This window comes from Serinus canaria, chromosome 5 (genome assembly GCF_022539315.1).
Source record: "Serinus canaria isolate serCan28SL12 chromosome 5, serCan2020, whole genome shotgun sequence".
NCBI classification, from domain to species: Eukaryota; Metazoa; Chordata; class Aves; order Passeriformes; family Fringillidae; genus Serinus; species Serinus canaria.
The window spans coordinates 56505079-56530216 of NC_066319.1; the positions used below are offsets into that span (position 1 = coordinate 56505079).

The window sequence follows — 25138 nt, forward strand, 5'->3', positions numbered from 1 at the left end:
AAGAGGCAGGTTTGCTGTCCATGAACCAATACGTGGGAGGTCAATAACTGCATTTCTCATTTTTTGCATCCTCATGTTCTGGAGAGCACAGTCCAAAGTGTAAAATCCATCTCTGGGAGCAGATTGGCCTGGGAAGGGCAGCTGGGAACATTTCAGGATGTGCTGCAAAGCATCACCTGCACAACAGAGTGGGGATCACACACAAAACTGTGCAGAGTGTAAACTGTTCTTTATTTTTTGCTGGTCATATTTTGGAACACGCCCTGGCTGTCCCACAGTGACTCTGAGGCAAGGAGAACTCAGAACAGAAAATCTGCTGTACAACACACAGGTTTGACATGAGCTGGGCAATTTTTACATCCAGATCATTATTAATTTCTTTTGGGAATTCCATTTCCACATGAAGCATGGCTGGATGAACGCTACTGAAGCACACAAATACCAAGACCACCACCACAAACTGCAGGAATTACACAGCACTTTTGTAATACTGAAAATTCTCTCCCACTGGCAGCAAGAGTAAACATGTCCAAAGGTCTCTTTGTATGGAGAGCAGCTGCAATGAATGGGTTTCAACATCAAAATCAACTGGAAAACAACAATTTCAGGTAAAGTGTTAAATTAAATCTAACTAAGAAATGAGTTCTACAATAATCCTAGTTTTGAGCACTGTTGTTTAGCAGTCTCCTTCCTGCCATGCTGGTTACAAAAACCATTCTTCACACCCAGCTTACCACAGTCCAGCCGAAACCTGAGCAGCCTCCAAATGGACAAGGAATGGAAATAGGAGAAAAACAGAAAATAAATCAAAGGCAACCAATAAATTTTCATCTCTCACATTGTTCTTCCTGCTCAACTGGGGAAAGGGAACCTTTCCAAGTGAGTTCAGAAATGCTGTGGGTCCCTTCATCCATTGCTGTCAAGTCTTCAGTGAAGAAGGTTGGAAAATGCTGATGACAGGCAATAAAGAAGAATCACTGAAATTCATAAATCTGGAAATTTGGAAGAAAAAATATCTGTATGCAAGAATAATGAAGAAAATATTTGTCAGCTTTTAAATGAACTGAGAGTTCCACACTGGAGGCCTCTTCTGCTCAAAAACTCCATGGAAGTGCACAATTGTAGAAAAACCCTTGAGAGACACAATGCACAGCATAGCTGTGGGAGATGAGAAGGATAAATTACTCTGGTTTTTCTTTGTGGACAACACTCATATCTTCTAAATCTGGGAACAGAAATTCTTTTTCTGCCCCTCCATATTTCAAGTTATGAACTACAGAAACTCAGAAGTAGCAGCATTTCTAGGGTTTTTTCCAGATGAAAGGTAACAGGCATTCTGGAAACCCCTGTGCTCTCCTTTCTGCAGCCAAAATGTAATAACAGCTCAGCAGAGTTGTGAATTGCTTCCATTCATCCTCATCAACTTCACACACTGGAATTCATCATTCCAAAGTCTACCTATCAGGACAGTCAGTCAGCAGCTAGGCTAGTTGGGATAATACCCAAGGATTAAAACAATACTGCAGTGATTCCTGCAGCACTACAGGAATCCACTGTAAAATTAACACTGCATTTCAGGTATTTTCTTATTCATATTTTCAAGATGAAGCACACAAACCAAACTGCCTGAGGGCAACAGAGCAGTACAGTGCATGGTAAGACTCAGCTTTTTCAGGAAGAGGAGGGAAGAGCAAAAGCTCAGCAAAGCTTTGCCAACTTTCTGTCCGCTCAGAGATAATCTAAGTGTTCCGACTTAAGCATTACTGGTTAGAGTTTAAAATAAAAGTGACTGCAGTAATGACCTACCAATACTGCTCAACAATATGCTACAAGAGCAGATAATAAATGAGAAACAACTTCCATAACATTTCTAATAAATACACTCCCTAAATTCTAGTGTCTGACAAAAATCCCTGAGTTTATTCTCATTAGTGTAAGGTCTCTTGTTTTCCACAGAAGTTTTGGTTCAGTCAGACAGAAAATCACTTCCTGATGTACAGCTGTCAGTGCTGACTCAAGGTACACTTTTACAAGGTATATATTTAGTTTTCTACAACAGTGCCAGAGATTGCAGGAGCATCTGAATCTCTGCAGTGTAACAAAGCCCGTGAGACTCAGCTACCAAAGGGCAGCCACAGGCAGGAAGGCAGCTGCACCTGGCTAGCAGGAGTCTGAATTGGAAAAATAAAGGCAAGTTCACTTTTTAGGCAGATAATGTCACATCTCGTGGTCACCTTGGTTTTCTGCTGGGTAAACATGCTGCCAGGAGCCACTGCCAGTGCCACAGAAGGAGCTGGGAACTCCTGGCCAAGTGTGGTTGTGCTGTTTCTGGTACTGCCAAATTATTACAGGGCTCACCTGGAGTCAAGAAACCTCTGCTAGAAACGTTGTTAGAAAAATAACTGCAGTCTTTTCCAGGGATCATTTTCTCTGGGATCCTACCAAAATTTCTGAGTTAGCTCCCTGGCCTCACCACAGTGTCTATTTCTAAATTAAACTCCTAGGGAGAAGGATACTTCCAAGCAAAAAGGATTTCTGAAGCAGCACTAACCTGCACCTGGGTGCCTTCAGGCCATCATCAAAACTGAAAAGTAACTCCTGGACCCTGAGAGAGCCAAGTGATTTGCTGGCAGGAGAAATCAGGAATAGAGAAGGTGATTCCAACTCTGCTATTTGCTTTCCTCCCCTTTAGACAGTTCAGGATCAACCAGCCTTTGCTTCCTTAAGGCATGAAATCTCTGAAGAGATAAGGCCACCTTAGGGCCATCAGATCCCACCTGAGAGAAGGAAATGCTAAAACCTCCCCATGGTCTCAGCCACTGCCTTCAAGTTACTAAAATGAGGAACTTTTCTTGTGGGTACCCAATACCATTTCCAACAAAGCCCAGCTGGTGTTGAAAATTGCATTCACATTCAGGGGGCTCAAAAATAAGGAATTATAAAAGACTACATGGAAGTTCATAGACATCTGAGGTAAAATTAAGGTTCCATAAAAGTAAAATTTCCCTTTGTTTTCAACAGAGGCAGACTGTCATCTTTTAAGCCCAAATCTTCTCTGAAACACAAAAGAAAATATTGAAACACTTAAGTTCAAAACAGAAAGATTTGTAAAAATGGGAGTAAGAGAGAAAAAGAGAAGAGTCTTTCACTTGGAGGAATACTGAGGTATTTTGAGTACTACTCAAAAGTAGGTATTAGTTGAAAAATATCTATTACTAACTGCAAAATGAAAACACCAAAATGAAATGCTACTAAAAGCTATTATGCTTGATGGGCAAAGCTTGCTAATTTAAAAATTACATCAGGATGATTCAAGTGTGCTGACACAGAAAAACTGTATTTTAAAAAACAATTAACAAATATTATCATGACATGCCCATTAAACTGAGCTAAGGCACTTGGTCTCTGGATCCATCTTAGGATAAATTAGGGTAAACACTTGGAGTCAACAAGTTCTTAATGTGAACTGGCTGAAATTTTGGAAATTAAAGTCAAGCAACAGGTATCTTACAAGGATTAGGACAATGTGCACTATCCTATGTGCACATATCACATTATGCACAAAGACTGATGTAATGTCTGTTCACCTTGTTGTTTTGAAAGGGCAAGTTATTTCAAGTTTCTCTTTTGTTCATCGTGTGCCCTAAACCATTTTTGCATTGCAGAAATTTTCAAGGCCTTTTTACTTGTCCTTATTACATCATCAAAACCTCATATTTTAGAATGGCAAAGATGAATTGTCCAGTAACTGAAGAGTGACTCAAGATTAAAGAAGGACCAGCAGTAATGGAGGTGAAAAGAGCATTACTTCTTCCTTGGCAGCTTTGGTCAGTGTTCCTTTAGGATGTGCAGCACTCACTGCAGCAGTGTTGGCACCTCTCTGCTTCTTGCTGTCCTCCTGGAGCTCAATTCAGACTGAGAGTGTCAATAGCTCTTATTGATCAACCCAATTGAAAATTATTAGAACCAAGCTGAGAAGGCCAACACAAATGCCAAAAATAACCAAGGCACATGCCTGTGAAGAAAGAAAAGCAAAAATTAATGTTATGAAAGTCCATAAGAACAGGTACATATAGTGTCTTTTAAAATAATCTCTAATGTTTCAAATTACTCAGTCTTCAAACACAAAGAATCTGCTTAGTGGGAAACTAAACCAAGCCTGGCATAGTTTCCCTGGGAACTCCTGGAGCAGTCAGCTTTCCCTGCTCACACCATCCAGCTGCATAAAAAATAATTTGCCCATTACAGTTCTAAACAAATGGAGAAACTGATTCGTGTTTTCCTCAAAATACAATTAAAATTACAGTGGATTTTTTAAATTTTTGAATAGCCAGATGATGATAAAACCACAGTTCAAGAGACTGCAGCTTGCTGATTTATAACAGGCCCCCAAATCTGCTGGAACTAGTCATGGCTTTAGATGGTCAGAGGGCATCATGATTAGATTTTCTTTCAGATTCCCTGTCTTGTCAATACAAGAGCAGCCCCATGAATCATAAGAATGGCAGAAAAACCATGTATAAACATTTTGTCAGCATTCTGGCGACTCTGCTGAGCAGTGGTTAAATGAAGACAGACAGTTACAGTGCAAAAAGCAGGCTCCTGCACAAATTCCAGCCCAGAACTTAACCTACTATAACAAAAGAGAAACCACAAAGAGGAGAAAAAAAACCAAACAAAAAGGAAGAGAACCAAAAAAAAAAAATGTTTTTGCAAAGTCTTTTATAGAAAACAAGCACAAAAACTGTTCAACTTAAATGCAATTTAGCTTTGTCCCAACTGCCCAGACAGCAGAGTAACAGGTAAAAACTGAGCAGAAGCTGGATTAAAAGTCAACATCTGAAAACTATAGGGAAAAGCACATAATCAGACCAATTCCCCAGTACATGGACACACTGCTTGCCAAAAAACTCTGCTGAAGAAGGAGTTTCAGAAAGACCAGAGCTATCAGGAAGGATGAAAGAAAATGCTCAGAAATTTTGTGAGCTGCAATGAAAACAAGAGCTTTGCCCCTCGGATTGTGTGCTCCACTGTGTAGTAAAAAACATTTAAAATCAGCCTGTTTAAATATTATTAGTGCAGATGAGAAAACAGAAAACATACCCCAAGTTTCTGTGGTGATATAAAGTCCTCTCTGTTAAGTTTAAGATAAAATAGTCCAGGATATACAAAAAGCAAACATGTTGATGTGGTTGAACCTTTAAAAAACAGAAAGTAAGATTTTGTTTAGAGAAGACTGAAGCACATTGCAGAATCATATACTGAATTTCTCAAAGTTAAAATAAAAACCAAGAAAACCAACCACTACAAGAACTTACCAACTACTCCAAATACATTTTTTATGTCTGGCACATACATTGCAAACAGAACAACAACTGCATTCAGTGTTAAGGTGACAAGGATATGGCAAATCCACGACCCAGGAAGATGAGAGAAAAATACCATCAACACAGCTTTCCTTGCCTACACAATAAAAGACAAACATTGTGTGGGTAAATACATACATACACATACACTTTTTTTTTGATCTTACCTCAATTTCATAACTTTAAGAATTACATCATTCCAGATGTGAAAGAACATTTTAAAAATCAAAATGCCAGAAGATTAGTAATAGTTTAATGCTTTGTCTCTCTGTAGTGTAGAATGTGATTTATTACTGTATTAAAGCAAGATTTATCACATGGTCATGAGTCTTAAGAAATGACTGGTCCCTCCCTTTTTTGGAGGGACAAAAGAAGGCCTAGAGGATAGTCTTTGTCTCTTTGAAAATGCCTGGTAGCAAATGTCAGCATGTTGTCAAGTGATACAGAATCTATACAGTGCTTCCATACACAGAGTTTTGCCTGCACAATTTTTGGTCCTAAAAGAATGAATTTTCAATTCTACCACAGTATTGATAAGCCAAACTAGGGGGGTTTTTTGGTTGAATAGGTCTATATGTGTTTTTAATTTACAATGAAATTGAGTTTCAAGCACAAGTGTGTTTGTGTGTGGGTGCGTGCATGTAGAAAGGAAAAACCAAGTCAGCAAAACTCAATTTAAGAGAAAAAAATCAAACCAAATAAACTTCAGAAGTTCTGAATTCTCTAAATTAAAAACAATGCTGTGGGCTAGTTTTAATCTGAAATCTGTCTCAAGAGCACAAATTAGCTTAGTGGTTAGTTGTTATTTTGGAGCTTTCATGGAACATATGCAAATATGTGGTCTTTGATCAATCACTTGACAAGTGAATAAGATACACAAGAGTAGATGTGACTCAAGAATTGCAGTCTGCAAAACATTAGTGACCAGTGCTCAGTGCCAGCTCCAGAGCTCTCAGGAATACTCACTGGGAAATGGATTAGAGGGACTGTCAGGAGCACAGCAAACAGAATGGCTGCTCTCACAGTCACGATGATGGTATCATGGGGCAGGTACCTGGAGTAACCTTGCAGCAGTTCAGAGTCCACTTTGTCTGAAAACAAGGCAAATGAATTGCTTTGTTAATCACTGGAGAGCTAAGGTAATTAGCAAGGCATATTAAGGTGACATTCAAATGGATCCATCTGCTTGAGGCATGCAGATACACACTGGCATTACTGATACACTAGGAGGCAAAATCTTCAAGGAAATTAAAAATTTCAGGAGGCAGTGCCAGGCAGAGCCTCTGCTGAAGCTAAAGATCCCTAAAGAAAAGACACAAATGTGAAGGAGACAGCTTAAAAAAAAGGAGGAAATTTAAACAGCAAAAGTTAGAGCACTGAGAGTGGTCTGCTACCCTGATTTTTTTTTTTTTTTTAATCTTAACTCTGCTTTTTTGGACCTCAGAATAGACTGAAATTTTCAAAGTCTGGTCACTCTGTGAAGTTTCAAATTCACAGAAAACAGAAGAAACCATCTGAACCACAGAGAGATGAAACATGCTTCATTTCAAAGAGGGAACTGTTCTTTTGTTTCCAATTTAAAATAAAATGTTTTACATTTTCTCAGACTGGTGTTTCAGGAACAGGGAACAGACTTTCTCTGTTTAAAGAAGGAAGTTAATTAAACAAGACAACCAAAAAGTGAAAAGAAGCTTGCAAGGGGAAAAAAACCAAACCAAACCAACAAAACAGCTCTCTTACAGACACCCACTCTTGATTCCAGCATTTCAGGCTCCTGAGTCTGAGATCTACTAAAGGAAATGAAGCCTGCAGAAAACCCAAAGCATTCCCAGTGAAACAGACTGAGAGGCCACAGTCAAGACAGGGTCTGGTCCCAAAGAAATCATGCCAGTAAAGGTAACAGGAACTGAGATGGCTTCCAGGACTTTTTTTTTCTTTTTTTCCCCTCTTCTTGTTAAGATTTCATCTGGACACATGCCCTGCACTGCCTACTGAACCTCTCTGAGCTGCACTTAAATTTATATTCTCCAGCAAACCTCATGGAGACAGTCAGCAAACAGCAATAGTGGCCAATAGGCTATGAGGGCCTTCAAGATTCCCCATATAATTTTTCTAAGGTTTCTGGATATCTAGGGAATATTTTCAGACATGCTTATACTTGGGGGTAAAAGGTACAAAAGTCCCTAAAAATCTGGAATTATTAGATGCTGAAAGCCAATATTCCTGGTGCTTTGTCAGACATCTCATCCCCAGGATCAAGAATTACAAAACACCTGAAAGGAGAGGAAATCCTCATCAGAACTTTCATTTACTGCCTTACAGTCTTCTGTAAGAATTTTTATTCATTCCAATCAATGAAGATTAGCATGTGATCATCTCATAATAAGAGTTTTCAGAAGACATCAGAAGGATCCTCATGGATGACTGTTATGCATTTATGTGACAGCACTGGTATGAAACTACAACAGAATCAGCAGGTAGAGGAAATTCAATAAACTAGTTGTGTTATCACTGCTGTATGAAATAGACACTCACCTACTTCTGCCAGGGCTGTGATGGACCTTTAAAAAAAAGCCACTGTGTAGATAAGGGGTCTGAAATCTTTCTAAAGTATAAGAATGCCAGACAGAAAAAATCATCTATGTTTAAACTCTACTGAAAATCTGTACCCAGAAGTATTTAGAAGTCCAAATGTAAAGTAAATAAACTGGCACTGCACCTAAACTCCACAGCAAATGAAAATGTCTGTAGAATTTGGCAGGGCAAGTGTGATACCCCACCCACTCTTCTGATTGATAATAAAGAGGTACAGTTACTTCATCAAATATCCACAACATTTCTAGGAAATGTACACTTCTTGGTTCAGTTAATGTATCAACAAACACATTTCTGGCTCAGGAACCAGAAGCATGTGCTAGAAAACCCAGTTCAAAGCCTATCCTTTGGAATTTTTAAAATCTGAGGGTTCAAGTGTACTAATGCCTGAAGCATTCCAGGAAGAAGACATTTATCTTTTATCATTAACTTTTGTTCTAAGGAGTACCTGAAGAATACACTTACCATAAAATGTCAGGTACCCAAAGAGAGCAGATATAAAGTAAATTAGGAAACTCAGACCAATTCCTGTGACAGTTACATTCTGCATTCTCCTTTTGGATGGACTAAAATGGAGAAAGAAAAGGACATCAGTGTTGTTTTATCAGTATTGGGGATGACTGAACACAGCACAAGCTATACAGTACCTTGCATTTCATAAGGAAGGCCCAATTTCAGGCCATTGAGTATTTGCTGAGGTCTGTGCTGTCACTGATATTTAGGGGGTTTAAAAGCATTTTTAATCTGGTAATTAAAAGGACACTTTTCAAGCAGACAATTAACACTGTTCCCATCTTGTATGGAATTTAGACTTCCCAATGTCTCTTTTAAATGAAAATTGGGATTTACCAGGGTGATACCTGTTCAGAGCCAGGAACAGAATCTATGTCAAAAACCCTCACTGGATCAGATATGGCCAAATGCAGATTCAGTTACAGCCATAAAAGTTGACTATTAAAGTACCTTAGAAAATGACCTTTTTTTCCTCCTGATTGTCCAGGGCAGGACAATATCCTGACAGTGATGATGGAACCACATTTGTTACTTTTCATTCCTCCAAGAGAGAAAAAGCCAGTACAGACTAAAACTATACACTTCCCAAAACCATGAAAGCTCCTTATTCTGCAGTGTTTGATGGCACTGACTTAAAAATAAAAATTACTTGGGATTAATTTAGGGAAAGTATTACAAAAAAGGTTATAATTCTATTTTAATATTGCATATGTTCATACATTACCTTTGGAGCTCACAATAGATTGGCAAGACTGAGGTATGGCACAGAAAAGAGAAGGCCATAGTTGGTATTGCATAAGCACTCTGAAAGAGAAAGAAAACATCTTGTAAGTTGTTTGCTATTACTGCTGGTTGGAAAAATATCTGTATGAACTCAGAATTCAGTTCAAGTGTTGGAAGTCAGTGGAAATATTTCCAGATGAATGCTTTGATATAAATCTCCACAAGACAGAAATGGTGTCTCTAATCAGTCCACAAAAATTCAGCCTTTTCAAGTCAGGTCAGTTCAAGTGGACATAGCTCAGTTTCATCATCAGGAGAAGTCATGATGCCTATAAGCCAAAAACTGGGAGATTCTTTTTTGACTATACTGAAGCCAAGTACTTATGGAGAAAGAGCAGGATGTGTCCCAGAGCCAGTGTATCACTTGTGAAATTCTCTAAAAATTTTTCCAAATTCTAATATCCATGGCTAACTGTCAAATTACTGATTCCTTTACCCTGACCTCACTATTTTATTACTCCTTCAGAAAAATTTGGATAAAACATAAAATATAACAGAAAATATTAACAGGAAATGTAACACGCTTTGGCATCTTACGTTTTAAGACAGTTATGTAATTAGAGATGCAACCATACAATTAGTGGTGTATTATTCCAAAAATTTGTAATAAAAGAGATGAATCATCTAGTACAGCTTACTGCAATTGCCAAGTAGAATAAGCTGAACTATAACAATAGTTCAGGCCCATACTGGTAAAGATATGTCACTTTCTATTGATAAAGCTAATTTTAAAAAAGAAGGAGAGAGGAGTCCCAAGATTCTTCAAAGCACAGAAGGCCAAAATCTCACATTAGACGTTTCTGGTCAAAGCACCATTTCTTCTCTGATCTACAGATAACATTTGTCTGATGTTTGCATTGCCCAAGCTTTTTTCCTCCTTCCCTTTTTCTTGGGAGAGCAGGGTGGACTTTTGTTTTTTCAGAGAAATTCAGCCACATTCCTCCTAGATCTCACTACAGAGCTATCCCAGATTTACCTTTTTCCCTTCCTCTCCCCACCCCAGAAACCAGGGCTCTACATGACACTTCCCCTCCTGCAAGCCTTGATGGGTGGTTACATGACTTAAATGCCATCTTAATTAACAAATACCAGAGCTGGCACCCAATGAGATGCACAAGATTGCATCAGGCCTGAAGAATCAGCTTCAGTTAAGGAAAAACTAAGGTTAGTTTCAGGAAAGCTACTCTACCCTGCCAGGAACAAAGAGCACCCAGCCAAGTAGCACCAACTTCCAGCTGAGGGCTTGGTCTGATTGCATGATGAAGCTGACCACTGCTTCATCTGTGATACTTTCTTCTATGGTCATATTTCCAAAATATTTTCATAAATGCTAACTTGGACAATCAGCCTTCATAGCAAAAAAAAAAAAAAGTAAGACTGGATAGCACTTGGCAGCAGGTACAGAAAATATTTCAGCAGCCCATAACGAGTTTTACACAAGGACAGCTTAGCCTGGGTAAGGTTTAAACCCCAATTTTTAAGAAACTACCATCCCCCTTTAAGTTTGTGTATTATTAATAGAGATTACCTCTTTTGAAAGATGAAAGAGCTTTGCTTTACAATCCCCAGTAGAATTTGAAACCTGTAAAACATAAATGCAAAAAAAAAAAAAAAAACAAACCAAAAAAGGCATAATGAAAGAATAAGCCCAAACCACAGACATGAAACTTTTCAGATTCTGTGATGATTAATAAAAGAAGGAATTTAAATTGCAAGCCATTCTGAAAGTGTTAATGTAAAAAAAGCATTACAGTTTACTAATAAAATTAGAACTTCAAACCAGCATGCACTTTACCTGTAAATTCTCTATGGCACTACTCAGAGGTAGAGGACAAGGAACCGACCATTTTTTAATCACGACCTGCAGAGACAGCATATTTCATGTATGAATGATATCCTAAAAATCAGTTTTCAATTTAGATACACATAGCTGAAGTATCAGCCTGCTGGAACACCCAGCAGGGAGCTGCACCCCCAGTAAATCACCAGGCCTGCCTGGCAGCCAGGCCACCAGAAGGAGACTGGACAGAAAAGCCTGTCAGTGTCATTCCATCCAGCTGCTCACCCTGCACAGCTGGCAGCCTTATGGCCCAGGGATCTGGAGGTGGGGCACTGCAATGGGCTCTGCCATGAGCTGAAATCCAAGCAGCACTCCCAGCCCCTCTCCCTGGGCTGCACAGCAAGGGCCTCCCAGCCAGGATTGCTGCTGTGTTAGCGAGCCCAGCCTCGCGCCCGCAGCACACGAGCCCTCAACAGAGATAGAGCAGAGCCTAGGGCTAATCTTGAAAGGCAGAAACATATGGTTTGGACTAGAAAGCAAAGGAAAAACAATAAATGCAATTATTGTCCCAGAATGTCATTGGGCCTTCAGCTACACCCTGCTGGTTTAGGGACTGCCAAGTAACAGGGCTGAAAATCAAAGGGAAATTAAAATAAGAAATGTTACCTCCTTTTTCAGGAGCCCAGTTTAAAATGATAGTTGCATTGCTCTCCTCACCCTAATTAATTTCCTATTGTAGTTGCCTGGCTGTAGAGGTTATAATTCTTTTGAAGCCTAGAGCAAATCATTAAAAACTTAATTAAAGACTCAGATTCACGAGAAGAATAACATGCAAGGGAGCTCTTCTCCTGGCTCAGAAAACTGTGCCCTGCATGCTGCCAAGTGGTGTTTCCCAGAGGATTAGATGCTCCCTCTTGTCACCAGTGCCAGGAGAGGCAAACAAATGTTACCTCTGGCCAAAATGTGGGGAAAGAAAACTGTGGGTACACAGCTGAGTGCATTGTGGCAGGAACACGTTTTAAACTGCACAAGAACAACTCAGTTGAGGTATGGACTAGGTGGGAGCCTGCTCAACAGCAGCCTGCAAACACCAAACACTAAAATATAACTTGGCCTGGGTTGTATTTAAAGGCACCCAGACAGGGGAAGGCTTTGAAGGCTCTAAAGTAGTCAGCTTTGTGGGAACTCCCCCACTCCAGTCTAAAGCTGAACAGGCACTGGGAAGGGGCATGGAGCTGAAGGGCAAGGTTTGGGGAAAGTAAAATGTGCCTGGCAGTGGTGAGGGGAAGACTTCCTGCAAGCCAAAGAGCAAAGATATATATAAACATTGCAGAGAGAGGACCAGACAAGCCAAACCTAAAAGGCTGGAAAACATTTTTCTAAAATAAATGTAATACAGATTAAGAACAGACTGAAGTGGAAATAAAAGAAGACAAAATAAAATGTACTAGGTGCTTTTAAAAAAATCTTTATTTATTTTTGCACACTTGCTTAACTATTTAAATGTATTTGGGTTTCCAATTGTAGTCTAATGAGTTTCCCCAACAGGAAAGATTTTTAAGCTGGCAGCACAGCCCAGTTAGCTGAGCAGTCATGCAGGCACCACAAACCTCCTCTAGAACTTTAAGTCTATTTCATATAAACATTCTTTTGAGTATAAAAAATGTTTGGTTTTAAGTGAAAAAAAAACTGAAAAATCAAGAGAGATTCTAGTGGAAAAAGGGTATTTTAAGCCCACACCAGACACATTGCTAAAGAATAAAGTTAGAGGCTCAAAGTGTTCTAATATTCTCAGTGATTTTTTGTATCCTGCAGAGGGAAAACAGGAATCCCTTTATTCCAGCAGTACTGACAGCACTGGGCAAAGGGGCTGTCTGTGCATAACATCATTCATTGCATGTGGCAGGTTCCCAATCTGCAACATGTTTTGTTCTGGGAACACAAACAAGAGATTTAGACAAACACCATCAGCAATCATGAACACCTTTGCTGAACAAGCTACCAATAATGCTGTCTCCACACACACAAAAAAATACAAGTCTGTCTTTATGCTTCACCTATACATATAGCAAGAGCGGAGGCAATAACAAAGAAGTTTAACAATCACAATTTTTTTTTCCCTGAGGATTCAAGTCAGGGAAGTATTCAACAACTGAGTAACAAAAGTGCTCAGGACCTCACAGAACCTGGCTTTGAATTAATAGTTATACATACTTGTTTTTCTCCTGGATCAGCTCATCTCAGTGCCTGCAATATTTTTGCAAGTAAAGCCTAGAACCAGTTTTTTGGCTTTAAAGGAAGAGATACTGAGGCACAGAGAGGACATCTGAGACCCAGAACAAAGAAGTCTCCAGCCCTTTGCTCAGTGCACTCCCTGACCAAACTGACCAGGATGTTTCTTTTCTGCAGGCTGCAGTAAAATTGTGGCTTGCTGGCAAGAAGCTGAACAGATGGTGTGCACTTGAAAAGGCACAGAATTACTGTATATGCAAAATATAATTATATCACTTCCATATGACTAACACAGTTCTCTTCTGGAACAAATTAAAACATATCTGCCACACAGAAATTAACAGTGTGCAAACTAAAACACCATTTCAACAGCACATATCACCCACTTCAAAGCAATTAGATATGAAAACTAAACCACATTTAATGCCTTTGACTTTCAGGGCCTGAACAAGTCAGAGGGAATATTCTGTCAAGAGTATTGGTTTTCTGGAAATATCCATAATGGCTTTAAAAATTTTGACCTCAGCTAGATTTACTGTGGCTGCTGTTTTGCCATTTAACAAGAAAGAGTAAGCACACAAACTTAACCATTTCATTAAAAATCCAGCAGTCTGTACTCCTCCCTTAGCACTTTGTACCCACTTTTTTGATAGAGAATCACAAACTAAAATCTAGTTTAACTCATCCCAGCTTGGCATGGCTGCACACAATTCTTGCTTTTTCAGGGATTGAAGTTGTTTTCAAATGCATCCACCCATTACAACAGCTCTCCTCAGAGATCCACACACATTCCCTTTGAAATCCAGGAGCTGAACTGGTTTTAAAACCCTTGCAACTTGCTTCAGCCAAAGGCCTGTGTCAGCATTATAGTTAGTGCTTTTTCTTGCCTTTTTTTTTCCATATTTTTTTTTCTTTTAAAGATAAATTTTAGGAGAAAGGTCAAAAGTTAAGGTAATTTATAAATATTACAAATGAATTTCCATTAACTCTGGAGAGGCTGTGGCTGCCTCTCAATATTCAGCTTAAGAAGAATACTTCCCAAGGTCCTACAAACACTGCAGCTCTCCAGGGATACCCTAGGGAGATGTTTTGACAGCTTTGAAGTTTGGTTTTATCACATGGTTCAGTTCCTAATGGATTGCCTTGGTCTCCTGGATGGCATGTTTGTTCAACTTGCCTTCAACTGTGTTTATCCCTTTGTAATACAGGTATTAAATGCAAGTCAATGCAAGCCAGAATGACAGGGCAGAGGGGGAACATTTTTGCCAGGCTCCCAAATAAGATTCAAATAAATGACAAAGTGAGAGTTGCTCAGTTGTACCACATATTACACATGTGCATTAACACACTTTTTCCCTTTAAAAAGAAAAAAAGTGCAACATAAAGGCACATTTTCTCTCTTAGATCTGCCTAGCAAGTCTCACTTTTGATATTTGGAAACATCTACCTCACAGGGGCCTTGAGAGGGTGAACATCAGGGTCAAAAACCCCCATATGGCTCAGAGAAAAGAACTTTTCCTTTCAGCTGGAGAGGAGAATAAGGTCATTGACATATTAATGAATCTTGTAAACTGCCTTAATGAAGTTCTAGTTTTCTTTGCCTTTTTCTGAACTCTGTCACTCCATTATACATGTAAATTTAATTTATTTTGGAGTATATTAAATTTTCTGCTGTACTAGTTGCAGTAAGTAATAGTTAGAAGTTAAAAAAACAGAATTCCATTCCCCTGCTAGTAGGGAAACAAAAATGTATGTGCCAGCTCCCTTTGCTGCACCATCAGCAAAAAAAAAAAAAAAAAAAAAAAAAAAAGGGAATTGTTATATTTACCAGCCCAAATTATAATTATTTTAACTCTTTTCACATGCTTGGAAGTTCATACACATTTCCCAGCCTCAGCAAAACAAATGTAGTCTGTCCAAGCAAGCACATACTGAATTTGAAGAAAATTCTAAATTTCACATAAACAATTTAGGGGGAAGGGAAGACAATTAATTTCAAAACAGGCTTATGAAAACATTCAAACAATAAGGAAAAAAAAAAAAAAAGCTGTGCAGAGATTTTTTAACTTACCACAAGAGTAAAGTACACCGTAAAGAAAAATGATAAACTACTTGTGTAGCCAAGAAAGCCTGTAAAATAACAGTAAAAATAAAAGAGAATTTATAAGGAAAGTGATCCTAATGTACAGCTAAAGCTTTACATTTTAGGCATGTTTTCTATTACAGTGCTTGGTATCTGGGGCTTAAGACTCAGAATAACAACATTCCAACTGCCTGTCACAGATCATTTATGTAGTTTTGTAGGGCAGAATTAGAACTGGCTTACCACTAATGGCATGCTGTAAGTAAATGCAGCTCTTTAATGTTCTGCTGTAAAGATTTTATTTTAGTATTGCAGACAAAATACTACTGCAACCCAAGTAATAGGTTAACTAGGCAGGGCTGGAAGGCAGAACACACTACAACAACTGAAGTAATCACCACCACCAGCAGCCCCCTGCCAGTTTAAATAAATAAATAACCCATTAAGGTTTTAAAGTCTTCAACTGTAATTGCTACTAAAGTAGAATAATATTCTCTTCTCTCCTTTAATTACTCACCAATTTTAGGAAGAAGGGCAAGAGGAAAAACAATGCAGACTGAAGTAAGCAGCAGCAGCAGTCTCCCATCGAGGTACCAAGACCTGTTGGAAAATTGATTTAGGTTTGATGCAAAGTCAGGAGTCCTAAAAATATGCTTAACTTAAAACTGTGCTCTTAGACAAAGCAATCACAAGGACAAGAAAAAAATAATTTCCTGTCTCACATGGTATTTACATGAATTTGTAGTCCTAGTTTGTACACTGATATAAAACAGAGCTCCCAGATAATCTTCATTCTGTAAGAAACAGCACTGCAAGCACTGCTCCACAGGAAAGTGTCTGATGTGTGCCAATTAATAATTCTCACCAACACAATATGCAAATCCCTGCCTTGATTTACAGTAATGGTCAGAGGGAAGGTTATTTAATACTCTACAGATTTCCAGCAGTACTTACACAGCACAGTGTGTGTCTAAAACTAGACTACAATGAGCTGCACATTTACACACCTGAAGAAACAGCAACATCAATTCCCACTCACTGCTGAGCTTCCCTTCCTTGCATATATCCATGAAAACGTAAAGGACAGAAGGGATAAAAGTTATGCTGATAAATCTGGTAGAATGTTTATACATAAAACCACATATATTAAAAAAGCACTGCAGAGGCACATTAAGTCCTCACACATTTAAAATCTTTTTGAAGCATCAAGATCCCATCTCTGAAGTGAGGAAAGCACAGATGGATAAGTTGTTAAGTAACAGAAACATTTTGAGGGTGCCTGCCCTCACTTGGCAATAACCATATCCTGCACTGATAAACATCTTGCACATCAGCCTCCAACTTTACCACCTATAAACACCTTGACTTTTGACCTTCCAGTTTATTTAGTCCAGGATATGGTTAGCACCTAATAAACAGGCAGCACCTCAAATTATCATGAGGGAAGTACCATAACACCTGTGTTAAAGAAGAATTATCATACAGGTATATTAACTACTGCTATACAGCATGGACAGCCACTTGAGTCACTTGTTGGGAAAGATGTAATGTAAGGGAACAAAGAAATTTCAAGTTTGAGGGCATGTTCACTGTATCAAACCCAAAGCAACCACTAGCAGACAATGACTGTATTAAAAATGAGTCAAAATACATCATTCTTCAAAAAGTGTATTATTAGCTCTGTCTGCTACTGCTACAGTGAAGAAGCAACTTTGCCAAAATCAGTTTCTTGCTGTAGCATTTATTCTTCATGTTGTTATTATTTACCATTCACATATTTTTAAACATTTTCTTTCTTTCCAGTCTGGTGGATGTTCAGATGAGGAGGAACAGCATCATGGCAGAGAACATAAGGATCATGCACTATGTGGAGATGTGGGACCTCAGTTTAAATCTTCTGATTCCAAACCCACAGCTGCCACTGAGGTTCACAAGCTCAGCAGAACAGACAGAAAATTATTTTGGTTACTTTATGGTAAATGAAGAAACATTTGTGTGGAGGGGGAGCAGAGAGGAAAACAGCACTAAGGAAATGAAGGAAAAAAAGTAATTTTGTACACTGCTTCATTCTGGAATACCAATTCTTACACTTAAAAATACCTCAAATAAGTCCATAGTGGGCTGGTTATTGGAAATGGATGTGTCCATTTTCTCCTCAAAGTACTGATGTAAAAATACACTTTTTTCCAATGGCAGAATAAATGTTTTGATAGTGCCTTTAAAATCAATCTGATCTGTAAATTTAATCCTATATGATAAAAGCATTCAAAATATGAAATACAGAATATAAATCCTTGACTCTGCTGCAAAAGCTTTGGCATGCAGATGTTTCTCCTCCCTCCCCCATATTTTAACTAAAAGCAGACATTTATAAATCGCTTTAATTTCATTCCTGAATTCAACAGAACAAGATATTCATATGTTCTAAATTAGGATCTTACTCTCAGTTCATATCAATTATACAACACACAAGCAGGACAACTTAATTGCATCAATCACATCCTCTGACAGGGTCATTAAATGTTAACAGAGGGCTCACAAATTACAACTTTTTAACACAATCCTCATTTGAAACTATGTTCATGTCATCAAAACTATGTGGAATTCTTGTTATGCAGACAGAAACATCTCCACTCAATATTAATAAGTGTTCATACTGCATGGTTGTGTTTTTTAAAAAGACATGAGGATGTGTTAGACTGGCTCTGAGCCTTTCAAACACATGCAAACCTGCTAACCTCTACCTATAAAAATAATTTAATGCACAGAACATTCTGTAAATGGCTTTCCCAAATGCACAGCTCAGGAGGGTTTATGCATATAAAATACTTTCACAGATAGTTTAACTGACATTTCTGATACATCCCAACTACAGTTAAGATAAATTCTGTACCAAATGAAAGCGTATCAAATGCTATAATGACTTAGCAAACACAGAACAGTTGTGCAATCCCATCTGGAAACAAGTGGTCCAGGTAAAGAAGTTGAATCAAACTATTCAATATTTATGCCTTTTGAATAAATAAGTTGCTTCTTAGGCTTGCTATTTGATTAGCAATTTTTGTTGAACAATTTCCTACAATTTAAAATGTCTGCTAGTAAAAATGTACATTTAACATCTGCAAAAAATACACAGAAACAAAAGATTATGATCTAGCATGGCCATCAAGATGGCAAAAGAAATTAGATATAGATATGGGCACATATATGTGCATGTTCGTGGAATACTGCTTGACCACTGCACTTGAACAATTTGCTTGGACAAATACTAAAGGAGGGAAATTGTGTTAAATAAACATTGATTGATGCAAGAACTCCAATTTACAGAGGCAGAAACTGGATGAGACCAGGCTGCCAACCACCTAAGCACTGGAGCTGTGGTTAGGATTCCTATGGACAATTTCAGCTCTTTCTAAATGCAAAGCTGAACTTCACTCCCATCTCCAACTGTAGTTTCAGCTAAGGAAGAAGCATGGGTGGTGGCAGAGCTGACAGATCACTGAGGATTACAACAGCTCAGGTGACTTGTAATAAACCTGTAACCTGAGTGCTCCCATGCAGGAGATCTGAGGTAGGACCTGGACAAAGCTGTTGGGAGCAATATCCCACAGGCACCTTAATGAAGTTTTCACAGTGCCTTTTACAGACAGAACAACCCTTGGAGCAGCACAGGGTTGAACCTCCAGGTTCAGTCTACCAGGAGTTTTCTTAAGCTGTTTGTTTCAAAATGTATCTCTGCTGGGAAGAAAATTCACTTGGCATCAACAGAGCTGACATAAAATTAAAACCAGTAGTAAGAGATGTTAGATGCTAAATTTGGGGTTAGACTGGGTTAGACATGCAGCAGATACAGCAGCAGCTCAACACCACTGTGTATGAAGAGTCTGAAATATGAGTTTGAAGAAGAAGTTTACAGCACTCAAATGAAAAGCTGATAAGTACCACAGCTGGAAGAGATACATTAGCAAACTAAAAATAACATATACATAAAATGTAACAGTTTAGAGATAAAAGGAAAACTGACAAAAAACCTTACTAAAATTGTGAGGGCCCGTGGAGCAGAAAGACAGAAAGCAAGATTACAGCCACAATTAATTTTTCAAACTCATTACAAAATCCAGAAGTCGCAAGTGATAAAATAGAAAATCAACTAAAGTACCTTTTAACAAACCAATTTCCCACTTAAAATTCACCCACAACATTCAGGAATATTACAAGCATCACACAGCCTTGAGACAATTTCAGCACATTTCAATCCAGAGTACGTTTTGAGCTCAAAACATCTGAAAATAGCAGTTTGGAAAAACAGCTGTAAGGCACTCCAAGATACACTGTTAGGAATGACAGGAGCATGGAACAGCTCAAACAAGATATTTCAGAGCTGAAGCTGCAGTGTTTGCCTTCGATTTCTTGTGACAGTTCCAATGGAAATGTGAGGGACACACTCCTTACAAACAGCTTTACAACTCAACTGCAAAAAATAACTTCTTTACTGGGAGCCAAGTTTAGGAATTATAAACCAAGTCTGGAAACCTGGCATTTTTCCCAAGACAAGTCCAATTACTAGAGCAAGACAACAAAATATTTCCATATAAATGCCTGCCATTTTTTGTACTGTGATTTTGAATTATGTGAAGTGATAACATAACAGCAGTGGAAATGCTTCTTCTCCTCTGCCTCCCAGCACCTTCCTGCTTCCCCTTTTAAAATACTACAGGAAGGAGATTCCTGTAGATGGACTTTTGCCACTGACTTTAAGGTCGTAGGATCGGAAATCACCATGAGGAAAGAATCACGCTCTGTGTGTGTGCTGCAAAAGACCTGCACTTGCCAAATACATTTCATATTCCAACAACTCATGTAAATGAGTATTTAAATTCAAGTGTGAGATCAGAGAAGTGTCAGCAACCATCACTTTCAGCAGTGTTGGACCCCTTTTTTCTTCAAGACAAACACAGAATGCACGAAGCATTTTTCCTTACCCGCTCTCAGCTCCACTCAAAAGCCCCGCAACAGCCCCAGGAAGTTCAGACTTGACAATTAACAGATAAGATGACATGGCTGCAAACAGAAGCAGGACAGATTTAGCAGAGGAACAGCAGCATCTCAGCCAGCAGGGCTGGACCAGGAGGGCTGTGCCTGGAACATCTCAGCTCTGCGTGAGACACCGCGGCACCAGAACCAGAATTTATTTTCTCATATACTTCCTTTAAAAATAGCTGCAAGTACTGCACTGATGTCAGCTAATGCCTCCAAAGAGACTCTCACAGTGTGAGTCTTGAAACAAGGAAAACATAATCCAAAGGACTAAAAGGCAAAATAATGTAATATAAAGGCTTGCCCTTCTACCTGGGAATATAGACCTACAGGCTAGAGACAGACTATGAGGCTGCAGCACTCCTCCCTCCTCTTTATGACACATTATTCATGATGAGAGTAAATAATATTTGTTTCTCTCAATACAATTGGGTTTTTAAAGACTTGGTTTTCATAGTTGTTCAATTGCTGTTGTACTAAATAAATACAAGACAGAAATTCAAACACAAGTATAGGACTTGAAAGGGATTTTTTCTATACTGCAAGGTTTGGTCCTTAGAGCTAAGAGGATTATCAGTGACAGATCCCGGCTTCTCATGACAAATCCATCACCAACAAAATCCCAACAATAATATCAAGTGCAAAATTGTACAGGAACTGTGAAGCAGAAGAGAAATTATTAGCTACTCTTACAGGATTATTGACTTGAAATTAAGTGGTTTTAATTCTATTCAGCAGAAAGCAATCCAAAAGCTCCTTCACAGTGCCACTTTTCTCCTTCACTAAATACTGTGACCAAAGGAAGGAATGAGAGGGTTTTTAAATCCCAATTTATACTAGTGTGATTCCTTCACATACTGTTCATGTTGCTTTTTTATGTAACCAACAGAGAATGGCTCAAAAAATCAAGCTTTACAAACAGCTTCAACAAGCATCAAAGCCTAAGTGAAACTAATTTCCATCCTGCAGCAGCAAGTAATTTTAGTAATGTGTCAGTAAAAGTTTAGTTACATTCAATCCCTGACAAAAACTCATCTGTTGTACTCAAATTTTACTGTTCTGTATTTAGTAATTCTTTAGAATTTTACCATGGTGCATTTATTCATGCTTTAAAATTAAAACATTACATTTTGAAAAGGCAAACCTTCATAAGCTGATATTTGAATAAGTTTGTGTGGGTTTTTTTATTTAAGGACCTTTTTGAATCTTAAAAGAAAAGATGTGTGGACTCAGACACTGCTGTACTATAGCACTTACTGTTAAATTCTGAATAAAGAGTAAGGCGGTCCCAATAAAGAGAGTGAATTCTATTAACACAATGACATCTGCCTACCACAAGGTTAAATTAAAACCATTTGGTAAGTCAGTAAATAATAATATTCACTTCTTCATAATTAAAAGCTCTGTTTTTTTCCCAATATTTATGAATATTTAGTGACATGTAGCTGTTGATTTTGTGTGCTGAGGTATTTAGCTGCTGTCCTGATTTACTCTCCTACAACAGAGAGCATTTTCAACCAGAGAAAATTACAGCATGCATATTTCTAAGTCACTAGAATTTGTAAGGAAATTAACCCAATTTCTCATGCTAAGTTGCAGGCAGCTGCATATTTCATTCTAATATTTAAAAAAACTAAGTGGGAGAGGAGAGAAAGGAAAATTCCTCTAAACTGCAATTCAACCTTATTTATCCATTAGCCTTCTCTCCTGTATGATACACTACTTTATACACAAGCAATGCAGAATTTTCATATATTTATGTCCTTCAGAAAGATTTCAAAACTAGTTCTTTTGCAGTCTACACTGCAGAAACCTTCAAATTAATTTCCAGATCAGATTTCCTCCAATATGCAATCTGTCACTCTGCCCTTGCATTCCTATCAGCCTCTGGCTAATCACTTGATCACTTATCCTTTGTTGCTCACTCTTTGTTTTTGAGAGGAGTCCTATTTCACTGAATTCCACTCCTAAGGAGGGAGCCAGTCCTGCACCAAGATCTAGTGCATGTTGAACATTTGTGTGCATCTTTCTTCCTTCCTCTGGGCATATGGGAAACAATCTCATATAGTAGGATTTTTTATATTCTCTTGTTTGTACTACAAGATGAATAATGAATATTAAATAATTTTATTTATATCTTGATGTTGGAATCCTAGGTAAAAAAATATTTAATATAAACATCAGGATGTTGGTTTTTGCTTCAACAAGACCTGAATCTTGTGCAGGAATCTGAGCAGGATACCCATACTTAATACAGTTTTAAAAAGCCAAATTCTGCTTTTAGTTCATTTGCAAACACAGTTTTAATTCTCCTCAGGAGAAACAACTCCTTGTAACTTTACTTGGCATGAAGACACAAACCACTGTGTAACTCTGCAACACACTACAGAGTGAGCAAAGAATGTGGCTGGTTTGTTTGTTTTTTTAAAGATGAAACTAAAACAGGAAAAGCTAAAACATTGTGCCAGTCTTTTTCTACTTGAGGAACTGAGAGCATAGAATGAGACAGACAAAAAGTCAGGTATCCTTTGCCTCAAATAACAATCTGTACCTCACTTCCCTGACTCAGGTTGTGTTGCACAAATGAAACTTCAGCTCCTCTTGGCAACCTCGATGTTCCATGGAAGGAAGAGATTACACAGCCACAGGCTGAGCTGTGACATAAGAGAACACAACAAAAAGCACAACATCCTTGTGCTCTGATTTACCCTGAAATACTGACATGAGACACCCATTCCAGCACTGAGGTACACAGCTTTCCTGCAGAACAAACCCTCTGCAATGGTCTGCTCTGAAGCTGCAGCAATAGGGGGATTCCACAAGGGCTGAACCATAACTATGTGAGCAACCTTCCCACGGTCACTTGCTAATTTTCAGGTTCTGAATTTGCATGTATTATGTTAGTTTGAGGCAATTTTCAGTATTTCAGTATGCACCTAGAGCTACTTGATGGAGAACAGATCTGAACTCCCCAACAGGCCTTGACACACCAGAACTCACCAGAAATCATAATTATGTTATTAGTTTATGATTCTGTACACTTACACTGTGTTGAAAGCAATAAGAAATATTGCTCTTAAGATATCTATCACTTTGCCATGATCTGAAAACTTGGTATTAGCTCTTTGACAGAAAAAACAAAAAGTTTATTAAGATATAAAATAGAATAATTACTTTACACTTCCATTACTACAGCCTGCAGTGCCAGCATGAGCTGTGACTATAAATACACACAGCATGCATACATTATTCAGAATGTCTGTGCTGTGCTACCAGTATTGTTTAGCACTGGCCATATGCACCCCTATCTGAAAAAACAGTTGCTAGAGAAAAGGTTGTTTTTTAAATAGTCCTCAAAATACCTCTTCTGAGGTAGCCCAAACTTAAAATATGTGTGTGGTTGCTTGGTTAAAAGAAAAAAGTGTAACTTTTTCTTATTATCCTACCCAAAAAGAGACCAAGTGCTAGATTCCACAATGTCAACCAAGGATGTCAGAGAATGTACAATAAACTTTTAAGTAAACATAGAATTTAAAATCCCATTAAATAATTTCATTTCTGACTCTTCTGGTTAGCTTCTTCTCATCTGCCACTGTAGATGATGGTATCAGAGCCCTGTAAATATGTCTTGCATTTTTAAGCACTGTGCAAAGATGGAAACAAGTTCCCCTCCAAACTTCCCCCAGGAGAAGAAAGGCAATTACTGGTTTTATTATGTCCTTTTAGTGGAAGCTTTAAAAAAGAATGTTGGGATAATTTCTTTGGTTTTAAATACAGATGTAGAATGGAGTGTGTGACAGAAGATGTAATCCTTGTTCATATAGAGAAATTCCAAGAACTCAAACAGGTTGTCAATTTCTTTCCTTGTCCTTCTATTATGGAGACTCATCCTGATGAATTTCCGTTCCCCTGCTTCCTTTTCCTTCTGTCTTTAACTTTTACCTGAATGAGTCTGGAACTTACCTATGGCAAGCTTAAAAAAAGCAAACTAAAAATCCTTCTCACTGTACATGGAAAACACAGGGAGCAGATTGATTTTGGTAAAACTTCCTTAGTTATAAATGTGTATTTATGCTAAAGAATAGAAAATTTCCTACATAGCTCATCACATATTCCATTCTGTAGCACAGCTGCAGGCTGGTATTTCTGTCATTTTTATTTCTAGTATTTAAAGAAAGCTTAATATTCTTTACAAACCTTCCATTCACTGCAATAGGAAAACACAGAAGCATGGGTCATCAATTGTTAAATTAGTACAGGAGCTGACAAACCTGCCCTTAATTAAGGCAGCTCTGCACTGGAAATCCTCACTTTGAATCAGTCAGGATAATTAGGCTTTCAGGTCAAAAGTAAACCATGCTGTGAAAACAAACATTTGAGTTTGTTTGAAAACAGAATTAGATTTCCCATACTTAAAGGAAGCTCAGTAATTTCTTAAGGTATTAAGGATGCAGGTCTCAGCATGATAAAAGCTGTATTTTATTTTATTCCACCATGATTTGCACTGATCCTTCATTTTCAAAGCTTCTGGAGTATTGTTCTCGCTGATTACAAAAAGGTTATTCCCATCTGCCCCCTCAGTCTGAAAAAATATTTGCTTTATTTAAATTGGAATCAAATTTTGCAAACTGCAGAATGGATGAACCTGGGAAGGGGGGAGAAAGAAAAAAAGAAAAACCACAAGAGAAAATAATTTGCAATTAAAAAATGCCCACTTAGCTTGATAAAAAGAGGAGTTTTTTCATCTCT

At 38.2% G+C, this 25138-nt stretch overlaps 1 protein-coding gene across 3 annotated transcripts in view; it reads right to left on the minus strand.

The window, feature by feature from the left end:
* Window positions 1-208: 208 nt before the first annotated feature.
* The window catches only part of SLC38A6 (solute carrier family 38 member 6), a 37899-nt gene continuing 12969 nt past the window's right edge, over window positions 209-25138 (minus strand). For all 3 annotated transcript variants that reach the window (XM_018907118.3, XM_050975159.1, XM_030240042.2), the window contains exons 6-16: window positions 20335-20413; window positions 15870-15952; window positions 15341-15399; window positions 11053-11118; window positions 10786-10839; window positions 9199-9278; window positions 8427-8527; window positions 6333-6457; window positions 5319-5463; window positions 5104-5198; window positions 209-4015 (exon numbers count right to left, since the gene is read on the minus strand). In XM_018907118.3, the coding sequence (XP_018762663.2) occupies window positions 3935-4015; window positions 5104-5198; window positions 5319-5463; window positions 6333-6457; window positions 8427-8527; window positions 9199-9278; window positions 10786-10839; window positions 11053-11118; window positions 15341-15399; window positions 15870-15952; window positions 20335-20413 (968 nt within the window). In that variant the 3' untranslated portion in view covers window positions 209-3934. The remainder of the gene's footprint in view (window positions 4016-5103; window positions 5199-5318; window positions 5464-6332; window positions 6458-8426; window positions 8528-9198; window positions 9279-10785; window positions 10840-11052; window positions 11119-15340; window positions 15400-15869; window positions 15953-20334; window positions 20414-25138) is intronic.